This window comes from Schistocerca serialis, chromosome 2, assembly GCF_023864345.2.
Source record: "Schistocerca serialis cubense isolate TAMUIC-IGC-003099 chromosome 2, iqSchSeri2.2, whole genome shotgun sequence".
NCBI classification, from domain to species: Eukaryota; Metazoa; Arthropoda; class Insecta; order Orthoptera; family Acrididae; genus Schistocerca; species Schistocerca serialis.
Genome location: NC_064639.1, coordinates 569,083,185 through 569,107,603, shown reverse-complemented (window position 1 = coordinate 569,107,603; position 24,419 = coordinate 569,083,185). Strand labels below are relative to the sequence as shown.

At 37.8% G+C, this 24,419-nt stretch overlaps 1 protein-coding gene across 10 annotated transcripts in view; it reads right to left on the bottom strand.

The window, feature by feature from the left end:
* Positions 1-24,419, bottom strand: part of LOC126457568 (nuclear receptor coactivator 7) — a 799,075-nt gene that overhangs the window by 188,550 nt on the left and 586,106 nt on the right. For all 10 annotated transcript variants that reach the window (XM_050093982.1, XM_050093983.1, XM_050093984.1 and 7 more), the window contains one exon: positions 14,318-14,457. In XM_050093982.1, the coding sequence (XP_049949939.1) occupies positions 14,318-14,457 (140 nt within the window). The remainder of the gene's footprint in view (positions 1-14,317; positions 14,458-24,419) is intronic.

The following is a 24,419-nucleotide window of genomic DNA, read 5'->3' as shown; positions in this document are numbered from 1 at the left end:
AGTACTGTGTTGTGGATGTGTTTGCTGCAGGAACAGCTCAGCATGGTGTAGTAATTCCGTTCTTCGACTGTATTCAATGAACCCTAACAGGAGGTGAATATCAGCCAACTTTTCATCAGTAAACCTATACACACTGCTATGTGCTATGTATCACTGTGAATGCATAACTATCATATATGCTGAAGCAAATCAGAGACCAAACAGAGCAGTATCCAAGGCAAGCTTGAGAGTGGGGAGTGAAGTTGGCATTAATGTTAACAGCAAGTACCATGAGCGAATGTAAAAAGTTTGTTTCTGAACAAGACCTACACACAGTCTACATTGGCAGCATTGTGCAGATATTTCCAGTGCAATACAGGCTCAAATATAAATCAAAGTCACAAATCAAATAAAATGCAATCATTCTGGAATGAGCCACTGGAGATGTCGAACCCTATATATTTAAGTTCTCAGAAAATATTCCTGAATAGCTTCTATTTTGCTGTGGTTTGGGTTCACCTTGTGCTGCATCTGAAACCTTCACCTGCTCGTAAGATGTGACTCTCTTAAGTCCTCGTTGATCTATGCTTCTTTTCATTATGTTTCAATGGGTTTGGAAAAGTACTGATGTTTAAAATGACACTATTACTCTTGCAGTAATTTTCACTTTCAATGGATCTTATTATTAAGACACTAAACTTTACCAAACAATTTGTAACTACTATAAATGTACAATCTGTTAATGTGTAATGAGCACCACAGAACCTTTTTGGATGTTTAGTACAAACTGTCCCAAGCTAGTAATGGTAGGTTAATAACACAGAGCTGGTACCATTTAGAGATACATACGAACAAACAAACACACACACACACACACACACACACACACACACACACACACAGGAGCACCATTCAGCTACTGTACAATTTTTTAATGCAGATGAAACTTGTGTCCTCTGTCAGTTTTCCCAGAAAAAGACACCACCTTTCAAAGCTATGGAATTAAAGTGGCCATGGTATCAAACTAAAAAACAAATAACTGCAGAACTTTTTTAAATCATGAGTAACACAGTAAGACAGCGAGTGATCATTGTGTATACCAGTATAAAACCTATGTTTCATTTTAAGAGGCACTCCTTAGTGATATAAACTTATTTCATGCATATTGTAATGGTGATTCTTACTTTGATAAATGAAGTATCACACAAATTTCTTTAGTGTGAAAACTTAAATGAAATATTGGATATTTTAATCATGACAGCGAGAGAATAGCTTAGCTTTTGTGTCAACATCTGGGTTGCCACTTTACTGGACACATCAACACGGACTATTTATCATATTTCACGGATGACTAACTGTCTGCATTATTGCTGGACATTACTTTTATAGAAACACAACAGACGTGATTCGTGCATAAGGGGGCTACTGCAGCTTTTACAACATTACTAAGCCAAACAATTAATCAGTTAAACAGAAAGACATCCCTGCTCACCTCATGCTAACTATTTGGATTTCTAGCTATAACAACATCTAAAAACATTGGCATATTACACATCTGCCAAAAATTTGCACACATATTAGGAATGTGTGTCCCACACATGTGACCAACTCCGAGAACAGCAGAATATGTTTGTATCACTTTATGATTCTTTGAGGACAAGAGCTGAAAGGTGAGTAGGAATATATGGAAATAATAGTGTCACATATACGGTCAACACACACACAGCAGTCACGGGATGGAATGGTATATATTTCAACAAGGTTTTGTTTTTGTATATATGTTTATATAACCTTCCTTTCTATTTTTGAAAAATATTACCTGTTGAAAAAAATATCAAATCCTTTAAAAAGGTTAAGGTACAAGGCAGACCTGCTTATTGCAAGACTGATTACCTCCCATTACTAATGAGCACAGTGTTTCATGTACAATGCAACGGCTGCCTCTGGCATGTGGAAGAAACGGTACCTCAACAGGCAAACTGTGATCATTGCACAATGCTCTTGACAGCTGCTTTGATACTGAAGGATGTGGTGTATCAGTTAAAGCTATGAATGGAAAAATGGAAAGTGCTGGCTGAAATATCAAAAATATTAAGAAAAGAATAGATTTCTACTCACCATAAAGATACCATGTTTAGCTGCAGATAGGCACAAGTAAAGGACTTTATACACTTCGCTTTCGGTCAATGCCTTCTTCAGTAAAGACACACACACATACACATTCACACAAGCAAGCACACCTCATGCATAGATGACTGCTCTCTTTCTCTCTCTCTCTCTCTCTCTCTCTCTCTCTCTCTCTCTCTCTCTCTCTCTGGCTTCTGTGGTTAGAATGCAGTGGTGGTGTGTCAAGTGGGAGCAGCATTCTGAAGTGGGCCGGGGAAGGGAAGAGGTAGCAGGGTACTGGTGGGAGGAGAGGAGTCCGTGCTGCACGACACAGTGTGGGGACTAGACAGTGGCCAGACAAGGCTGCATAGTGCACTGTCTGGATGTTATGGGGAAGGGAGGGAGGGAATGGAGAGCTGAACAAGAGAACAGTAGAGATGGGCAAAAGACTGGTGGCAATGGCAAAGAACAGAGTGCAATGAGGGTGGGGGACAGGAGTTTGAAGGGTGATAGGACAGAGGGGATGGAAATTTAGGGTGGAGGGTGTGAGGACAGTAGGTTACCTCAGATTGTGCCCGGGATGATTACAGAAGCAGAGAATGCATTGTAATGACAACTCTCATCTTGTAAATGAAATGGCTGTTTTCACTAATCCGATGAAGGCTTTTTTGGCTGAAGCTTACTTGTTTGACAGCCTTTTTATTGCACTATCTGCAACTCAGCAACTCCGCCATTAGCAGTCTACTCTTTTCATAATACTGCATTATTCCAGCCTGGATTTTGCATAGTCTGGTTTTACCCTTTTCATAATATTGCTTTTATCCCGTCCTGGATTTTCTATTGTTTATCTGTCATGTGTTTGCCATAAAGACATAGCACTTTGGTTCACTTTTGATGTGCTCATTTTTAACCATTTCACCTTCCTCTCCTATATAGGATCTCTCTAGCATGTAAGGCAAGGTTAAAACCTCTTTGGGTGACAATCAATGACTTTTCTTTTAGGTATTAGATGCATTTGTTCTTCAACAAAGTCCCTGTTTAGGTCAATGTACTTAATCTGGGTTCGGTCAGGAAATCTACCAGTTATTTCGTTTCACAACTAGCCTTCAATGCAAAATGCACTCTTTATTCTTTGTTCCCATCAGCCTATTGCAGTCACAATTTCCAATGTCACATCATGCTCTCTGATTATTTTCACTGCTTGTTGCAGTTTTGGGAGATCCTTCACGTGGAACATCTTTAAGATAGGTATGGCAACGTTGAATTTTAGTCACTCATTACTCAACTGTTAAAAGTGAAGAAACTGGATCAAAATCTTGATCAACTGAGTATGTTTCCAGTTATTGTCAATTGATGGAAAATAATTTGAGATACAACATATATCTACAAAAAACACATAGCAAACTTTTACTTTAAATGGGAATTTTGTCTACGTAAATGAATCTGCTCATGTAGTTTGTACTGAAGTTACTGCACAAGAACCATAAGCGTATCAAATTTTGTTTCCATTACAATCATCATCTCTGTGCTTATCTGACAACTTTTCACCTCGTCCTTTTATGTATAAATGGTACTTGTATGTATAAAAATGACACGTATATTCCATGTACTATTTACTATGAGGAGAAGCATCTATGACTGAATTTACAAAATTATGTTAAACGGAAAATGCATCCTAGATGTGGTAAAATTAGAAGGTGCAAAGATCTATTTTTATGACATACGTAATACACAGTTCCATCCTGCAGTTGTGGAAGAGCAAAAAGTATGAGAAAAAAATTTTACACCAGCACTTATTTTGTTGGTAAACAAGCATTTAGCAAATTTCAAAGTCCAATTAAGCCATTTCTAAGCATATAAAATTATTTAATATGAGCATCCATGCGCTACTCGACAATGTTGCTTAATATATTTCTATAATCATTTCTAACTGATCACGCTACTAACTAATGAAGTCTTCAGGGAAGCTCTATACTGATAAAACATGCAGCAGATATAGTAATTAAAACTGGCTCTATGGTAAGTTTATTCAAAGAGAAGCAATAAAAATCATCACAGTCAACTGTTATTAATTTAGGTGGTGGTGGTGGTGATTATTTGTTATCTCATGAATACAGTGGCAAATTCTTACTAAACAACTTTCAAATGCTTACAGAAATATGAGTTTACAGAATGAATAACACTGTTAAAATGAATAACATTTGTTGACAGAAAAATTTCTAAGCAAAAGATCTTTCCCAGCCCCTGACTATACCTGCACATGAAACAACTGTCTACAGAACGTTGGAGGCTTAACTTCTCACTACCCAGATCTTATGTGTGACAAACACGAGACCAGTATGGGTTAACACATTTTCCTGATTTAATGAATTTGACAACATACTTGGAATTTCAGGCAAGTAATAGTGCTTATGGATCACAATGTGTTGGTACTGATCACAATTTGTTGGTAAGTGTGCCAGGAAAAACAACAAGAGTGACACTCCCTGAACTGCCACAGATTATCAATAAACTTCCTCATGATTCAGCCAGTGTGTTAAAAGCAAAACCATACCAAAATCCCTACAGCAGTTTTTGAGATTAGGCTTCACATACAAGAAAACGCCCACTGCGTTTTTGTATCTGGTGCTATCGTTGGTCACCCCCGTATGCAATACATTAACAATGAGTTGGTCGCCGTTCTCAAGGGGGGGGGGGGGGAATTAAACATTTTTTAATAATGCTCTTGAGCTGATACAAATATTCTCAAATGCTAACAAATGTGTTTAAATCTTAGGAATATACTTGAACACTCTAAACACAACTCAGAAACAGTGCACACTTCGGTAAAACAAAGAATGATTGTGTGGGAAAAGTAAAGGGAGAGGGTGGAAGGACCTACTTCAAACAAACAAACAAACAAACCGGCAACTATAGAATGCGGTACAATGGGAAGATAAAAATATACATTTATTGATACAATGATGAACCAAGGCAAAATGTAAACTTTGCAACAGAATTACTAACTTCATGTAATGTTCCTGGTACACCCTCACAAAAAAGTTTCTAAACAACATCACAGAAGTGGCTATATTAACCGGAAAAAGTAATGGGTAAGTCAGTTTCCATGCCACCAATTCCGCTCATTTCAACTAATTTACTTGTAACCCTTTAAATTATCGGAGCGAAAGGCTATTTACAATTTGTACGGAAACCAGATGGCAGTTATAAGAGTCGAGGGGCATGAGAGGAAAGCAGTGGTTGGGAAGGGAGTGAGACAGGGTTGTAGCCTCTCCCCGATGTTATTCAATCTGTATATTAAGCAAGCAGTAAAGGAAACAAAAGAAAAATTCGGAGTAGGTATTAAAATTCATGGAGAAGAAGTAAGAACTTTGAGGTTCGCCGATGACATTGTAATTCTGTCAGAGACAGCAAAGGACTTGGAAGAGCAGTTGAACGGAATGTACAGTGTCTTGAAAGGAGGATATAAGATGAAAATCAACAAAAGCAAAACGAGGATAATGGAATGTAGTCGAATTAAGTGGGGTGATGCTGAGGGAATTAGATTAGGAAATGAGACACTTTAAGTAGTAGAGGAGTTTTGCTATTTGGGGAGCAAAATAACTGATGATGGTCGAAGTAGAGAGGATATAAAATGTAGACTGGCAATGGCAAGGAAAGCGTTGCTGAAGAAGAGAAATTTGTTAACATTGAGCATAGATTTAAGTGTCAGGAAGTCGTTTCTGAAAGTATTTGTATGGAGTGTAGCCATCTATGGAAGTGAAACATGGACGATAAATAGTTTGGACAAGAAGTGAATAGAAGCTTTCGAAATGTGGTGCTACAGAAGAATGCTGAAGATTTGATGGGTAGATCACGTAACTAATGAGGAGGTATTGAATAGAATTGGGGAGAAGAGGAGTTTGTGGCACAACTTGACAAAAAGAAGGGACCGGTTGGTAGGAAATGTTTTGAGGCATCAAGGGATCACAAATTTAGCATTGGAGGGCAGCGTGGAGGGTAAAAGTCGTAGAGGGAGACCAAGAGGTGAATACACTGAGCAGATTCAGAAGGATGTAGGTTGTAGTAAGTACTAGGAGATGAAGAAGCTTGCACAGGATAGAGTAGCATGGAGAGCTACATCAAACCAGTCTCAGGACTGAAGACTACAACAACAACCTGTAACCTTTACAGGACTTCAATTTCTGACAATATAGCGTATAGTAAGCCTATAAAGAAAGCACAATGGAACAGATTTCAATATTGTGGAATGAATTCAAAAGAATCATGTTTCTTCCATGGATAACCACACGCAAAGTGTTTACATGAAGGACAGCCACAAAATTTATTAATTTTTGAAACTGAAAGTTTAAATAGAAATGGAGTTTATTAGAATAAACTTTGAATTAAGTTAGAAACTATACAAACGAGAGAATCAACTGCACCTTTTTCCCATTCAGAAAACAAATAGACAAAAGAAGAAAAACTGAAATGACACCTTTTGAATATAATTTTCATGGCTGATTTGAATACTACCAATCACCTGACTCATCATTTTGTTGGATCATTTAACAACAACATTCAGCCATTCTCATAATTTAAAAAAAATCCAAGATGCTGTTTCAACAACAATATTATACAATAGCACTTTTAGTGCAGCTCAACACTAGAAATCAAATGGTCAAAAATTTCTGCAATAGCTAAACTATTCAAACATTTAAGTTACACTGAATCTTGATGTGCACAGCTCCACAGAAACACTTTAAATTATCATGTGTAGAGAGATAAAAAAAGAAAAAAGAAAAAAAAAATTTAAAAAAATCATATCACCACACCTAAAACATGAACTTACAGCATCAAAGTGATAAGACAAAAATAAACAATGACATATCTAAGTTGTGGTAAAGGACGACAACTAAGTTTACATCTCATTAGAGATAATGTGTAATTTCGAATTGGGAAATGACAAGGAATGATAGCCATGATCTTTTGAAAGAAGCATCTTGGCTTTCGCTTTAATTAATTTACACAGAGTCTCACAGTCTCTGGCTAGCTGATGTAGGCTGGTCTCGCGCGTGTACATTTGCGTTTTTTTATTTTTGAAGAAAGCCTTGTTGGTCAAAAGCTCACTTTCGGACAGACTTTTTGTCGTGCTTATCTGTGACTCAGTATTTCCACTAAATGGTGAGTGGCCACTATCCTTTTCGTAGCATTGTTACATTCCTTCCCGGATTTTCCATCATTTGGTAATAAATATACAAGGTAGGAAACTTCCCCCCCCCCCCCCCCCCCCTTCCAAATGTTCAGGATACAGGGAACTTTTCCGGCTCAATATTATGTAAGAAACAACATGTATTTCTTGCAGGCACTGTTTATAATGTATACGTTTAACCGATTTTTTGTTGGTATCAGGTAATGCAGCACACTTCCTAAACAAATTAGAAGTATTTCGAATATTTTTGAACCCGCTTAGCATTATTAAAAAATATTACAAAGAAATTGATGCAATTTTTTTTCCCAAAATGCTTCCTCAAATTGAGGTACCATTTAATCCAATGTTATACATTTGAAGGAGATCAAATTTTTACCAGATATGCATGACATGATGGCTGAGGTACTAGACCTATTTAATTCCACCTATTATGTATATTATAATGATTAAAAAATCACATCTTACATTTTAATTTTTATAATTTTTTCCCTAATAAAAATGTTATTTTTTCTATAATTTAGTTGATTCTGCCATAAAGCTTAGGTCTACTACATATGTATGGACTATTATACAAGTTACAGAAAAAAAAGTTACAGCAATGCTTTATAAAATTTAGGAAATATTTGTAACTGAATTCTGGAAAATACAACTTGCGGGAAATTGCAAATGAAGATGTAATTAAACTGTGCCTTGGAACATTCCTGAAGCATATTCTTCATCCTACAGCAATTCTTCATCTTCAAGCTTCCTCTTGGCATTCCGTTTGGAACTTCTTGCTCGTTTGTTAACTTGAAGAGCGAATCTTTCAGCTTTGTGCACCTGTTGTCTGTCACGGGCAAGCAACTGATCTTCCATATTAGAGCCATATGTATGCCTAAATTTTTCAGGACTTTCAACCTTCCTATCACTCCATCTAGTACACCAACTTATAATGTATTTAGTTCTACAAAAACATTCTTGGGTAATCTTTCCCATATGCAATGGTTGAAACTTTCATTTGTATTCTGAGTGCCCCCATGAAGACATTTACTAAGCAAAACAGAGTCACTCAGGTCTCTGACAACTTATCAAAGTAGGTGGCCCATACATGTTTTCTCGTTGCTGTAACATCATTCAGAGGTGCAGTTCATCTAATGGCCAATCCATAAAATCTCTGAAGGAGGTCTATTTCAGTTTCTGTCAATCTGCCTCAGCCATATGGAGATTTTCCATCAAATAGCAACTTTCCTTTCAGTTCTCATTGTAGCTTCCTCAATCTAGCACCCATCCTCTTTTGCACATGTTCACAACACTCCAGTTTTGTTACCAAGGTGTCACCATAAACATTGAACTCACTAATTTTATTGATAGCTTTACAGTCCCCATTGCCTAGGTACTTCATATATCGAACGTTATAAAAGGGCACCAACCTTTGAAATATTTTTAGAGCGTCATCACACTCCATGCCTCCACTGTAACCATCATAATTCTTAGAACACTGATGTTCAATATGTCCTTCAGTGTTACCATGATAGGTGTGGCAGTACTTAGATAAGCACTCAACATCAACAACTTTTTCATTCTCCAGAGAAGTAGCACTTACAATACCATTCAAGGAATGATGTCCTCGATGTTGCCATGTCCCATCAAGTGCAACAGTAATGTCCCTGGTTCCATAAATATTTACAGTTTCTTCTAGTGCACATTTCATAGATGCTTTAGACACAGCTGTCAAGGCACCTAAAAGTATTTTTATGTACTTGCTGAACCTACTGGGAGGAGGAAGGGCCATCAAACCACAAAACATTTACGCAGCCTTTTTTCCTTTTCCTATTGCATGCACTGCATACACCAACTTCAAATTCACATCATATGAATACTGCACAATGTTCAAAGTCATTTTCGAGGTAGATTTATTGCAGGATCTACACAGAACAACTAATTTTGCACTAAACCCTTCCTGCTACTTTGTTGTTCAGTTATTTCCAGACAGCCTACACCATCATTTTGTTTACATTTCACCACTTCATTTATTGAAGAAGGTAAGATGTCCACAGCAACAACAAGTCCACTACAAACAGCATCATTGTTAACACAAAAATTTGAATCACCAGAAGGCATACCATGTGGGAGTTTCTTCCCTGAAGAACTGATACATAGGTTACTTTCAACAGTGTGGCTTGCTTTGTTTGTGAACTGGTTACAACAAAATTTCCTTTTATTGAATTTCTTGATGCGTGGCATTGTTCGTATTTATTGCACACTAAAGGATATGTACTTCCACAAATATATGTAGCACTTGGGCAACAAACATTCAGTAACATGTGAACAAACTGCTTCAGCAAAACAGAAGTAAATACCAGCAAAGATAACCATTTACGGACACTAAAAACCTGCACTGTTACCAACATATACAATGTATCATACGTGTAATTGCTGGAAACAAATTCACAGTTCTTTTTGAAATAATACTGGTTTGTGAAACAGAAATAAAGAGGGCAGTGCAGCATACATACATGACCACAACTTTAGAATTTGGTATATATAGGTCCTTTTTCATTTGAAACCCTATAATGTATATATCAATATAATCAGGAAAGACTATAAAATTTAATAAAGCCACTAAAAAAATTTCGATTTTTCTTCCATTTATAAGTACACTGTATCCTTAAGAAGGTAAGCGACTAACTCTTCAGTTTCAAAGGAGACACACAAGGACAAAAAGGGAAGATTTCAAACCTTTTTTCTCTTTTTCTGTGGGAGGGAACTATTAGTTTCAGAAAGCAGAACCTAGGTAATTCTCTCTCTCTCTCTCTCTCTCTCTCTCTCTCTCTCTCTCTCCCCCCCCCCCCCCCCCCCCGTTGTCATTAACTTAATATCTTGTAAAAAAAAATGTGTATAAACTTAACCCCTGCAAGTTTTTGTATCCATGCAGGAGTCTTGTTGCCACACAACATTTTTAATGCCACACAGTAGTTCTGAGCATCGGGGGAGGGAAGGGGGGGGGGAGACCTAAGAAGATTATCACACTGCCAGGATAATGAACTGTTTATCAAAGTATGTGCCGAACTATCAAAAGAATGCCACACAAACCACCTGTACAAGAAAAAATTATTCTGTCTTTGCACAGCTATTTTCTTTATCATTCCCCTTTAAACTTTTAACCGTATTTTTTTTGTAAATGGTGATATCTGACACACACATCTGTCTGAAAAACTATATAACAGATACATATTTCAGTTCAATTGTTTTACTGTTAGTAGAAGTAGGTTATTTCTTCACTGCAGTACGCCTCAAATCCTTCACTATTGACATTACATTGAAGTAATCCACTTGTGAATGTTTTATTCAACCGAGCACGTGCAATGTGACACTTTATTAATGCAGTTCAGGTTGTAAGGGCAGTCAGTCCGATCCAAAAAGGATGCACTTCTGGTCATGTTGCTGAAGACGCCAATGCCTTCACGTGTCATCCATAGGTTGTGGACACACTACAGGGAGACAGGTCAGTAGGCAAGGAGAGCTGGACAAGATTGCCAATGCATTACAACCCTATGGGAAGACTGATATTTGGCGATCTCTGCATTGTGGCATGATACAAATGCTCCCAGAGCATGCCAAGATGATCTCAGAAGGGCCAGTGGAGCTGCTGTGCCCAATCAGATTGTAATGAACAAGTTACAAGAGATGAACATATGACCTGGACGTCCTCTTCATACTGCACCATCCTGCAGCTCCTCTTCAGTTCTGCCATTCCCACATCGACTGGCAACTTCATCATTGGCAAAACATGTTATCCACATACGAATCTAGATACCCTCTGATGCACAGTGATGGTCATGTTTGTGTGCAGAGACCCATGGTGAGCACTAACTGCCAAATGCTGTCCAGGAAATTGACAGATTTCCTAGGATCTGTGATGTTGTCAGGAAGTTTCAGTGTTGATAACCATATGGATCTCGTCATTGTCTGTGGTCACCTTACTGCCCGGCAGTACAACAAACAGATCCTGCTGGACCACGCGGTGGCTGCAGCTTATGGTGTTAGCCCTTAATTCTTTCTAACCCCCAGGGCCCACATGGTGGGTATCAGCAGGGATGTCAAGCAAAGCCTGCACGTTAAAGTAATGGAATGGCCAATGGCAAGTCCCGACCTAAACCCCATTGCACTTATGTGGGACATGCTTGACAGACGTGTTCGTGGTCATCCTGTTCCATCACTTGGAGAAACAGAAAACCTGGAAATTTATGAAATGATAGTCAGAACATGACCATGAAAATGAGTTCCATACAATCCTCAGGGAAGTACCAGATAAAAACACTTGGGGGAAAAAACAGTACTTTACAAATGTGCCATCTTGTTGATTCAAAAACAAGACTGTTCCACCTCTACAGAGAAAATACACACTGCTGGAGTTCTGTAAGAATGGAAGTTACAGAACTGAACGCAAAGACTATCATCCGCCTCAGAAAACGCATTTGCAGTTTGCTGCTTCATTTGCTATAACAATGATACTTCTCTGTGCACATTATACCCTTGTACATTTTTATTCATATTATTTTATACATCATTTTCACTTGTGAAGCAGGCCTACTGACCTCCTACAGCATCCACGTTACACTATGTGCCTTCTGGAGCAAGTGTTACATTTTATTTTACACTAATTTAAGCAAGATCTATTAAAGAATTTCATCTCGCATTCAGAGATTTGAGTCTTAAGTCTTATCTGAGGTAAGGAGCATTTGTTCACAGCTTAGATCAGTCCACCGAGGAGGCTACATATCTTTGCACTCCAGAACAAAAGATTTTCTCTGTCTCATGTATTACCAAAATGGTTAGCTGCACGTACGTAGGGATAAACTGATACAATGTACAAACAATGGACACTTACTTGCTGAAAGTCTACAAATTTCTTCATACTTTTTAAAAACTTATCATAAACTTGAAAACAATTTCTGATCTTGTTTGTCTTCTACTAAACACCACTGACAGGGTTACATATTTATTGCGAATTCATACAGTAAACTTTAATGTCCCACTTCAAAATGAATGCAATTAGTGGGTAGTTACTTATATTGCTTTATTATAGCTAGATCAATCTCTTACTCTCATCATACACAGGTAGTATCTGAAATTGTAAGAAACTTGAGTTTCAATTATGTTATGTCCAATTTCATGCATTTCAACAGGCTGTCAGAAATGATCATATGCATATAGAGTAAAAAGAATAACTTGTTTAAAATCCTACAAATTGAAAGAATTAATTACAATGTGAATAACACAGGAATGAAATAGGAAGGTACTTCTTGCAGATTTAAAATTCCAGTGATGTTTCTCATCATTGCAGCATTTGGGTGTTGATAGTAAGAAGTAAAAATTTTCCTCACTCATAAGGTCCGCTATCTCCTCCCACCTCTGTAACTGCTGTAGTCTTATATCAATGAACTGTACATGTTTACAAAGTTGAATTAGTAGAGTGCTGTTTCAATCACGTATAATTCAGCTCTTCATATCCATATATTTTTTTGTTGTTGTACTAACAATAAATATTAAAATGATTAATGGTGTCGTGTTGTGACACACACAACTGATTAGTAACTCCAGCACATTAGCAATAACACTTATTATCATTTCAGTAATGTCAGATGATGAACAGAATTCAAATTTAATCTGGTTTCAAGCAAATAACGCAATGCAAGTAAATTCAGTTTATTAAATAATAACAATAATAATGGCAGACCATTAAATACAATGAGTTACTAACTAACTTTCAAAAGAAAAAACATGTCATTAAAATTAATTACAGAACTTTGAAAAAGTTCGATACTTTCAATTAAAAGGAGAACCATGACCTTTGTAACACTCATAGTTTTCATTTAACAGTCTGGGATCAACAAACTGTTCCACATATATTAGTTTCAGTTTAGGATTCACCAAGAATCCACCCTCAGATCTATGCTTGTTACAAATGAAATCCTCAGTTTCTGAGCCAAATAGCCGCCTCCACATGCCAAAGGAATTTTAAATCATCCTTGGCCGTGTCACTTTTGGGAGTTGATTGTTTAGAATTTTGGTGGAAATGTAGTGCATTTTCCAATTGCTTTTATCTGCAGAAAAGATAACCATAAACAAAATTTGTGAAGGCATATCATGAATTGAAATTTCCTGGCAGATTAAAACTGTGTGCCGGACCAAGACTCGAACTCAGGACCTTTGCCTTTTGTGGGCAAGTGCTCTACCAACTGAGCTACCCAAGCACGACTCACGCCCCGTCCTCACAGCTTTACATCTGCCAGTACCTCGTCTCCTACGGGACGGGGCGTGGGTCGTGCTTGGATAGCTCAGTTGGTAGAGCAGTTGCCTGCGAAAGGCAAAGGTCCCAAGTTCGAGTCTCGGTCCGGCACACAGTTTTAATCTGCCAGGAAGTTTCATATCAGTGCACACTCTGCTGCAGAGTGAAAATCTCATTCTGGAAACATCCCCCAGGCTGTGGCTAAGCCATGTCTCCGCAATATCCTTTCTTTCAGGAGTGCTAGTTCTGCAAGGTTCGCAGGAGAGCTTCTGTTAAGTTTGGAAGGTAGGAGACGAGGTACTGACAGATGTAAAGCTGTGAGGACGGGGCGTGAGTCGTGCTTGGGTGGCTCAGTTGGTACAGCACTTGCCCGCGAAAGGCAAAGGTCCCGAGTTCGAGTCTCGGTCCAGCATACAGTTTTAATCTGGCAGGAAGCTTCATATCAGCGCACACTCTGCTGCAGAGTGAAAATCTCATTCTGGATATCTTGAATTGCTTGTGACATACGTATATTTCCTCTGTTTATATTTTTGAACTACTGGTTTGCTTAGCAGTGTTCTATCACGAATGATATTTTGTATATTTAGAGTAAGTTTTTTATCATTAAACGGAATAATTATTTGAGTACATCAGAAAATTTAACAGCTGCTAAAAAATCCAACAAAGTGTGCCGAGTACAAAATGTACAGTTTATTTCAAAATGTACAGTAAGTACATAAAGAATGTGTGAGGAAAGGAAAGGTGTAGAAAAAAATAATGATTCTACTTACTATCAAATGAAACAAAAAGTTCAGGCATGTCCTCAACAGACACCATACTACGATAGTCCAGCTTTGGAGCAACAGGCTTCTGCGGTGGTGCTGATCGAGGTTCTTGCTGCTGGCGGATGAAAGTCCCAACTGATGATCGCCTGTTGAACGAGATACACTTTCTGAAACATGCTCATTGACCCCAAAACTTTATCATATTACTACAACTTAATCCCATTGGAGTGCACTTCTGGTGGCATCACTGAACAGACTAGTCTGTCTGAAATCTTTCGTTTAACTTGTTATCTATCTGTTTTTCATTTTCACTTCCTCTTCATCTTTTACTCCTACTTCTTTAAGTTTCAAAAACACTAAAATCAATTGCGCATTTTTGAATGATTTCAGAATCCATACAAGAAGACACTTCGTTCTTGTTACTGTAGATTTGCCACTTCTTTCACTTTTCTGGTGTTTTTCTGGTTATATTCTAAAGCAATTGTTCTCTGCCTGTTTCTGTAACAGCTACTGGCTGTATTTAAAATAACATCTCTCATATCTGCCAGCTTCCTGTAGATGTATCATGATAAATCAGACAAATTACAGAATACATCTAAATACGTATCTGAAACAAGAGCTTTTTAATTTATGACAGCTGACATATTTCAATATGACTCACGTTCATTCTTTATGGCGTAATATTTTTTCTGTCAGACAGAGTAATTAAGACAATTTCAAGTTACTACATTAGTGACACTTCATTTAACAGAAATTCAGTAAAAGGATTCCTTAACTGTAAGAGGTACCATCTGGTTAAACGAACTGCTCCCACCAAGATACTAGTGCAGGAATTCTGTAGTCACATAAATACCTTCTGACCTGAACAAATTTCTCTAATCTCATTTAAAAGGAATCTCAATAAGTGAAGTTTTCCACTAGCAAAACTATGGTTCAAGTGTTATTAACATATTATAATCATATAAGAAAACCTTGTGATTGGAGCTGAAGCTGGAAGTCTTGTAGGGGAAACATGTCACTGACCAGTTTTCCCCTTCAGGAGGTGGACTGTATAGAACCATACCACCGACAGACACACAAAAGTGACATACTACCTAGCTTTCAGAATTAATAGTTCATTCATGGAAGGAAAGGGGGGAGGGGGGGGGAGAGAGGGAGAGAGAGAGAGAGAGAGAGAGAGAGAGAGAGAGAGAGAGAGAGAGAGAGAGGGGGGGGGGGGGGGGGTCCTGAAGCAGAGTGATGGCCAATACTGTCTCATAATTCACTGCTTTCTTCAACTGAATTTTCCTTTTAATATAAAGAAATATGCAGTTGGCCTGCTGTTCTTGTCGTATGGAGCCTTGCTTTCTTATAAAAGATTGAAACAAAAAAAGGTTTCTAACTTCATGTTCAAGATTGCACCCAGTATGTTATTTTACTTCTTGATACTCTCATCTCATTGAACTTAAAACTCTAAGTGATGCAAAATGTGAGAACTATGGAATTGATCTAAAGACAGATTTGTACTTTCCTGCGGCTTTTCAGTTCACCTTGCTGAATTTACAAATTTTATTCAACCAATGTCATTTGATTTATGTTGAATAAATCACTTCTCTGATTCTCATTTACAAAAGACTTAATGGCATAAATAGTTAAACACATCTGTTGCATTTATTGTTAGTGTGTTTTATTTCTCCTATTCCTCTCTCATTATCTGTCACAAAGTTTTCAAGGTATTCACAAACCATACTTACTTTTCATTGATCATCATTTGGTAAAGAGAGCGAAGTATCTGTGCTGAAAATATCTGGTAAGTTGGGCTTTATTTAGTCAGTATTAAAAACAACCCTATCAAACACATTTCACACAAATACCATTCTGCAGAACAGTACTTATTCTCATATAAATTATTTCATATATCTATTTCACTAATACACTACTGTTGTATCACAGAAAGACATTACATGACTTGTTATAAAAAATTTTGGATTTGGGAAACCAAATGCTTTTCACACAGAATATACATGCGGTTACAGCTTTGCTGTTGTGCAGGAGTGCTAATCAGAACAACACTGTTTTCAAGAACACAGGTCTGGGTACAAAACATCAAAGCTTACTGGCAATATTCTACAAGACACCTTGTTGGGCTTTAACACAAATTTGTGACAGCCTTACAGGAAACATTTTTTTACAGATTGTTTTATATTAACAACGAATCTTTGAGCTTGCAGCTACATAGGAGTGCAGTACACAAACATTCACAACACTACAAACATTCGTGCATTATGTCATATTTTCTAGTTATACTCTTAAATTAATCACAAATTTTTTTAGTGGTCATTAAAAACAATCCTGTAATCTGCGAAAGCATATAACATAGAAAGTTTGGAACTGCTCCACCTGCTACGATTGCTCTCCTGCTAATAATGACTATTTTTACTTTGCCCAATTATCACTTTAAGTCACAGTATCTAAGTAACACATATGTAGTATATACCTGAATCTATCAAAACATTAATTAGCCTTGCCATACTTATATTTATTGTTCCAATTACTGATACTCTTAGTGTATCAAGTTTTAGTGGAATCCCGGTCAATGAAAAGATACTGATTTACTATTAACAGTATGCAGCAGCTGATTTCGAATGAGCTAATTTGTTGTTTTTAATGTATTTATGCCTCTCATTAAGAATAATGGGATTTGGACTTTACTGCAACATATTTTGATCTTCCTGAAGCTATTTAACTCACTAACTAATTAATGTTGAAGTTGGGAAACACCTAAATTTTCCATCGCAGATTTAGCCTATGTACTTGTTAGATTCCAGCTTTTACTATTGAACTTCTGCTGCCCCAAATTTTATGAGCTGAATGACATGCTGCACTAAGTAATTAAGCTGTTAATTAAGAAATTACATAATTCATCAAAAATTTTAAGATGACAGCTGTACTCATAAATGGGTTATTCCCAAGCAACCATACAAAATGTTTGCCCTCAATGTATACATTTTGTTAATCCACCACATGTTTTGTAAACCAACTTACTGTCTTAACATATAGCTCAACCAAATTAGCAAAATCTGACATATGAATTCTTTTCAATCATTATGTAATGCCAAAGTCATGTTATGTTCATAAGCTGATCTTTACACAGAACATCCCATCCTGAAAAATCGTCTGTCTCCTATTAACTTTCAACATGCCCATCTCTCGACGAATTTCAGTGCAAGATTCGCATGTAAGTAACACCTACGTGAATTGTTGGAAGACCGGACTACCCTGTATTGTGTAAAAATCCATTCCACTCTGCTCCCAATCAATGCTCATGTAATAACACGTAGACAGATATTTTGCAACACCACCACCCTCTGTGTACCCATGTGACTCAGTTACATGTCAATTTCCACCAGTAACTACTACTGTTGTAAATATCAACCTGGTCAAGGGAATGATGGAATAATCCATCTGTAAAGGATTTTTTTGTGATAACTGGAACTGGTCACAAGGACTCTGACAGAGATAATAGACAGTGGAAAAAAATCGAGGTTAACAATGAAGCATGTAGTGTTAGCGTTTAGCAAATTGATGAACTTTATTCAAGGGGACTCCATGTGCAGTATGGACAATGCAGTAAGCAACCATCCCAACTAAATGTGATTATTATTAATGATAATAGGGGAGGAGGAGGAGGAGGAGTGGTGTTTGTGCACAAGAGCTGAAATTTGTTTCAAGGAACAAAGGAAGAGAGAATATCATCATCCTTATACAGATACGCAAACAGAGCAAACAGCAAAGCAGTATTATAATGGTGTTCTTTATAGACTGAAAAATAAGTACTTGACTATGGAGAAAAGAGGATGTGCAAATATTTTGGATAGGGAACGGCACAAAGTTTTTGAACAAAAACTATATTTTTCCCAGAAAAGGAAACTATAGCTGCTGCTATGGTAGACAGTAAAGCACTTTGTACACAAATCAATCCTTTAAAAACAAGTACCACTTAGTTGCAGATGTGTTACTTGTCTTCCACTTGAAACAAGTGTGATAGTACATCATAAATCTACACTTGCATGTAAAAAACAAGTGTTTCATAATTCATGAGACCATTCAACCATGAATGCCTACTGTCTTCTTTACAACAGAAAGCGTAAGTGTAAAGGGAAAGAAGGCAGATTACAGTTTAACATCTTGTTGATTATGAGGTCACTAGAGAGAGCACAGGCTAAAATTGGGGAAGAAAACTTGCCATGTTTGTTTCAAAGGAACTGTCTCAGCATTTGCCTTAAGTGACTTAAAGAAGCCTGGGTAACCTAAATATGCATGGCCAGACAGGATCTGAACCGTCATCCCTAATTCAAGTGCCCTACCCTTCTCCAGTCTGGGAAATGGTCAGAAAGAAAGTGTACTAGATTTTTATATTTCTCAGAAAAAGGATATCTAAAAGAAACTTACAGGATATTGCTCATATACTTTTTGACTATTTTCTCTCATAATCATCATCCCGTTCAACACATGTGGTGAGCCGTTGCATAAGCTACTTCATGTCCTCCTCCACAGTCTCCTTCCCCCCCACTTCAGAACCTCTTTCTGCACCTGCTCACCAGTTGAAAATTTAATTCCACTTGTATGCACCATCAGGAGGGTGAAAGGATTATAACCGGAAGACATCAAGTCAGGGGAATATGGAAGGTGGTTCAAAACATTCCAACCAATTGAGTCTAAGAGCACCTTGGCAGTTATGTCTGTGTGAGGAAGTGAATTATTGTGCAACAAGCACATGCCTCTCATCAACTTCCCCCTTTTTTTTTTTTTAGGGTCTCTTAGTATCATTGTGTGTTTATGACAGAGATTCAACCAAAATGGTGCTTTTTCAGTCCAAAAACAAGAAGACCATTTTTTGGCAAAGAAATTGTGGTTTCCAATTTATTGGTAGATGGGGAATTGTCTCTCCGACTACTGTCTTTTTGTCTCAGATGCTTTATCTCCAGTCACAGTAATTCTCCAAAAATCCTCACTTTCCATTCAAGTCACTCAAGAAACACCACCGACCTGATTTTTCTTGTGCTGCTCTGTCAGTTGTTTTGGGGCCCACCTTTGACACAGTGTTTGGTATCCCAGTGTTTCTGTGAGTGTATTGCATGAAGTGTTCCAGAGAGTTGTGAGAACACTGCAGAAATTTCATCCACTGTCAATCTGCAGTCTTCACGAACAGTTTCCTCAATTTTTTGCAATTCAGTAGTAAAAATGGAAGGTCTTCTGCTCCTCTGTTCATCAAATATTTGTTCTGTCACCGCTTAACTCCCTATACTTACTGTTCATCATATTTTTGATGTAAACCATTTTCATTCGTGAAAAAAATTTGGTAGGTGTTATTCCTTCCACAAATTGGAAATGGAACACACAGCACATGGCTTGCACTTTGAGTGATTCCTTACCGACACCTTTCACGCAATGAAACACTACACTGTGAGTGATGCTCACTGCAGTCAGAGGATCCTCACTACCACTGTGCTGCCAATGCCCAACAACCAAAAACAGGTAGTTATAGTACATATACTTTCAACACGCCTCATAGTTACTGGGGCACCTACTTTTTAATTATTTCAGTTTCATATACTGCACATACAGAAGAAACGAAATCTGGCTACTAGCAATTCAGATGTATCTGGCTCTTGCTTTGGTGCTGAATATGGCAAATGATGGGAAGTGGACACCATGAATCTGAGTTAGTTTTCAATAGCCAATGAGAGTCACTAACTCTCATGATTTCTTTCAGCCAAATATGGAAATTAATTTTGGTATGGAGGGTGGAAAAAACTACATGTGCTAAAAGTGTGACTTGTAGTGAAGCCCAAGGCCAAGATTAGGTTGGAATGTAACAATTTTTGCAAGTTCACAAAGCCAATGAATCTCAACACAAAAATACAATTGCTATAGTAGACTTACGTGTAGCTTAGCATGAGAGATGGGTATCTTGTTAGAATAACTTACTTTCAGCACGCAAAAGGAGATCCAGGAACATCGCAACTGCACTTTCAGCAGAAAAATTCCTGGAAAGAATATCTACCATACAATATCTAGGAGTAACTATCCAATGTGACCTTATGTGGAATGACATTTAAAACAAATAGTAGGGGAAGAAGATGCAAGACAGATTCACAGGAAGACTCGTTAGGAAATGTAACCCATCTACAAAAGAAATGAAGAACAGTGTGCTTTGCCACCCAATTGTTTGGTCAGTTTGATAGCATTACAAAAAACTACAGTGGCAAACGCCACAAGAGAGGCTCAATGAATCCTTTGAGATCACGTATGAAACTAGAATGTTTGTTCAGCAGTCTGACAGTGATGAACTGAACCATCAGATCAACTGCTCATCTACACTGTCAACGCCCGAGAGGTATATTACTATGTTTCAGAGAAATGTTTTTAAAAAATTTTAATTATGTATATCAATGTCACAAAAATTGAAAGTTTCACCAAATCATAGTAATTAATGTCTTCAAGGATTACAAGAGCTATGATGAACTCAGTAACAAAACTGCTCATTAGCTCTTTCTGTATTTTAATAAAGAATAATACAACATAAAACAGAAGCTCATTACTAGCAAGAGTTAAGTCTTGTGGTTTGCAATAAATTTCAATTCAGTAAATAAATGATGTAACAGTACTGCCTAACAGTTCCAATAACCATGATTTATTACTTGAATAGCCACCTATGGATTATCACTTTTATTTAATGAATACCAGCAGGCCAATGAATTCTGTGAACAGATTAAGCTGAAGAATAACAATAATTACACAAAATAAAGTATAGCAAAGGAAATTTTGTAGTCATTTCCTCGAGAATTAAACATACACAGCTCAATACCCTTATACTGGGTGCAATTCCATTTACAAAGGTAAAATAGTGCGCGCACATTCACAATGTCCATCATATAAATTTTTAGACCCACTGAAATTCACAAGAAATAATTTCTTCAAATATATAGTGGTGTGTGTATTTTACAGCTGAATGTATTTCTCTTCAAGCAAATTCATAAATAAAGCAAGTCAGCAAATCTTTCTGAATGTAGTCCTGTAATTACCAGAATTCTTGTCACAAAACTGATCACACTAGTTAATGAATATCCACCAATGTCTGAAGATGTGTACTGGAAACACTTGTTGTCATCATCAGTTTTTTTCCTTCTTCCTCTTCAGTCCACATTGGTTTTGTGCCGTTGTGTGTGCTAGTTTGTTCCATGCAAATCTTTTCGTTTCTGCATACAAAATGCATTGTACATCCATTTGAACCTGCTTACTGTATTCCAGAATTGGTCTCTCAACAGTTTTTACCCTACTCATTTACCACATTAACTACTCATTGAGGCCTCTGGACATGTCCTATCAACCTATTCCCCTGGTAAGTTGAAGTGTACCAAAAGGCTTTTTTCTTCCACTTTCTATTGATAACCTCTTGATCATATGAGCAGATTGAGCAAAGAAAATTTTTAACGTTCTTGTGCTGCACCACATTTCAAAAACTTCCATTTTCCTTTTGCCTGTACAGTTTACTATGCACATTTCACACTAGACGCCAATTACTTCCATTAACAATTTCACAATACCTATAGTCATCTTCTTAATAGTTATCTTTATCTTTATCTTATATGTTAACATTTCCTATGAGACTGCATTTTGTATGTTCTTTACTTCTCAGCTATCAGCCATTTTGCTGCCTTAATAGCTGCACTTATCTACTACTATCGGAGTCTCATTTTCTAAGCTAAATCCCTCAGGAACACCTGATTTGATCCAACTGAACTCCGAACCCTTGCTCTACTTTTGTTGATGTTAACAGAAGAACCTCTTTTTCAAGACATTCCATTCAGTTAATCTTCCAAGCCCTTTGCTGTATCTGAAAGAATATCAATGACATTGGCAAACCAAAGTCTTTAATTTTTTTTAACGTTCTTCTCACTGAACTTTAATTCCTTTCCCAAGTTTCTTCTCTGTTTCCTCTACGGTTGGCTCTATGTACAGAGAGGGTAGTAAGGGAAACTGGCCATGATCTTGTCTTGTCTCATTCCTCTTAACTGTTGTCTCCCTTTCAACGGTTTTGTCACTTGCAACTGCAGTCTGGTTTTTGCAAATGTTCTATATAATACTCAATTATTTCAGAAATTTAAAGTAACGCACAGCAAAATTTAGGTAAAGTACATTGCAAATATTACCACATCTAAGCAGCCGTCTACACTACTGGCCATTAAAAATGCTGCACCACGAAGATGACGTGCTACAGATGCGAAATTTAACCGAAAGGAAGAAGATGCTGGGATATGCAAATGATCAGCTTTTCAGAGCATTCACACAACGTTGGCGCCGGTGGCAACACCTACAACGTGCTGACATGAGGAAAGTTTCCAACTAATTTCTCATACACAAACAGCAGTTGACCAGCGCTGCCTGGTGAAACGTTGTTGTGATGCCTCATGTAAGGAGGAGAAATGCGTACCGTCACGTTACCGACTTTGATAAAGGTCAGATTGTAGCCTATTGCAATTGCGGTTTATCGTATCGTGACACTGCTGCTCGCGTTGGTCAAGATCCAATGACTGTTAGCAGAACATGGAATCAATGGGTTCAGGAGGGTAATACGGAATGCCGTGCTGGATCCCAACGCCCTCGTATCACTAGCAGTCGAGATGACAGGCATCTTATCCACCTGGCTGTAACGGATCGTGCAGCCACGTCTCGATCCCTGAGTCAACAGATCGGGACGTTTGCAAGACAACAACCCTCTGCACAAACAGTTCAACGTTGTTTGCAGCAGCATGGACTATCAGCTCAAAGACCATGGCTGTGGTTACCCTTGACGCTGCATCACAGACAGAAGCACCTGCGATGGTGTACTCATTGATGAGCCTGGGTGCATGAATGGCAAAACATTTTTTCGGATGAATCCAGGTTCTGTTTACAGCATCATGATGGTCACATCATGATGGTCACATCATGATGGTCACATCATGATGGTCACATCATGATGGTCACATCAGTGTTTGGCATCATGGCGGTGAACGCACATTGGAAGTGTGTATTCGTCATCGCCATACTGGTGTATCACCCGGCGTGATGGTATGGGGTGCCACTGGTTACACGTCTCTGTCACCTCTTGTTCGCACTGACGGCACTTTGAACAGTGGACGTTACATTTCAGATGTGTTACAACCAGTGGCTCTACCCTTCATTCGCTCCCTGCGAAACCCTACATTTCAGCAGGATAATTCACGACCGCATGTTGCAGATCCTGTACGGGCCTTTCTGGACGCGGAAAGTGTTCGACTGCTGCCCTGGCCAGTACATTCTCCAGATCTCTCACCAATTGAAAACGTCTGGTCAATGGTGGCCGAGCAACTGGCGCATCACAATACGGACGCCAGTCACTACTCTTGATGAACTGTGGTACTTTGTTGAAGCTGCATGGGCAGCTGTACCTGTACACGCCACCCAAGCTCTGTTTTACTAAATGCCCAGTCGTGTCAAGGCCATTATTACGACCAGAGGTGGTTGTTCTGGGTACTGATTTCTCAAGACCTATGCACCCAAATTGCGTGAAAATGTAATCGCATGTCAGTTCTAGTATAATATATTTGTCCAGTGAATACCCGTTTATCATCTGCATTTCTTCTTGGTGTAGCAATTTTAGTGGCCAGTAGTGTATATATGAATGATTAAGTTACATTACTAGAACAGAAAAGAGAGAATGCAACTGATTTCAAAATAATAATTATGCATATATGACAAAAAGAAAATTTTAAAATGTATGCATATCATTTAAATCAATCTAAATACCAAGAGATAACTGGAATACACACAATAACTGTTTTTAAGTAGAATATGATCAGATAAAAATTGCACCACAGGTTGAATGGAAGAAAATGTGCTTTGCTAGTGCTTGAAAGTACATTAAACATCATTTTAGTATACCTTCCTCAAATGTACTAGGAAGTCAAATATCTACAAACAGCAGCTCTCATATACAGTGCAGGTGTCATGTTACACAAAAATCAATCAAATACAAGGATTTGTGTGACAGCACTGCAGGGTAAACATGCCTTGGACAGATGTGGACAAACGTGCATCAGTG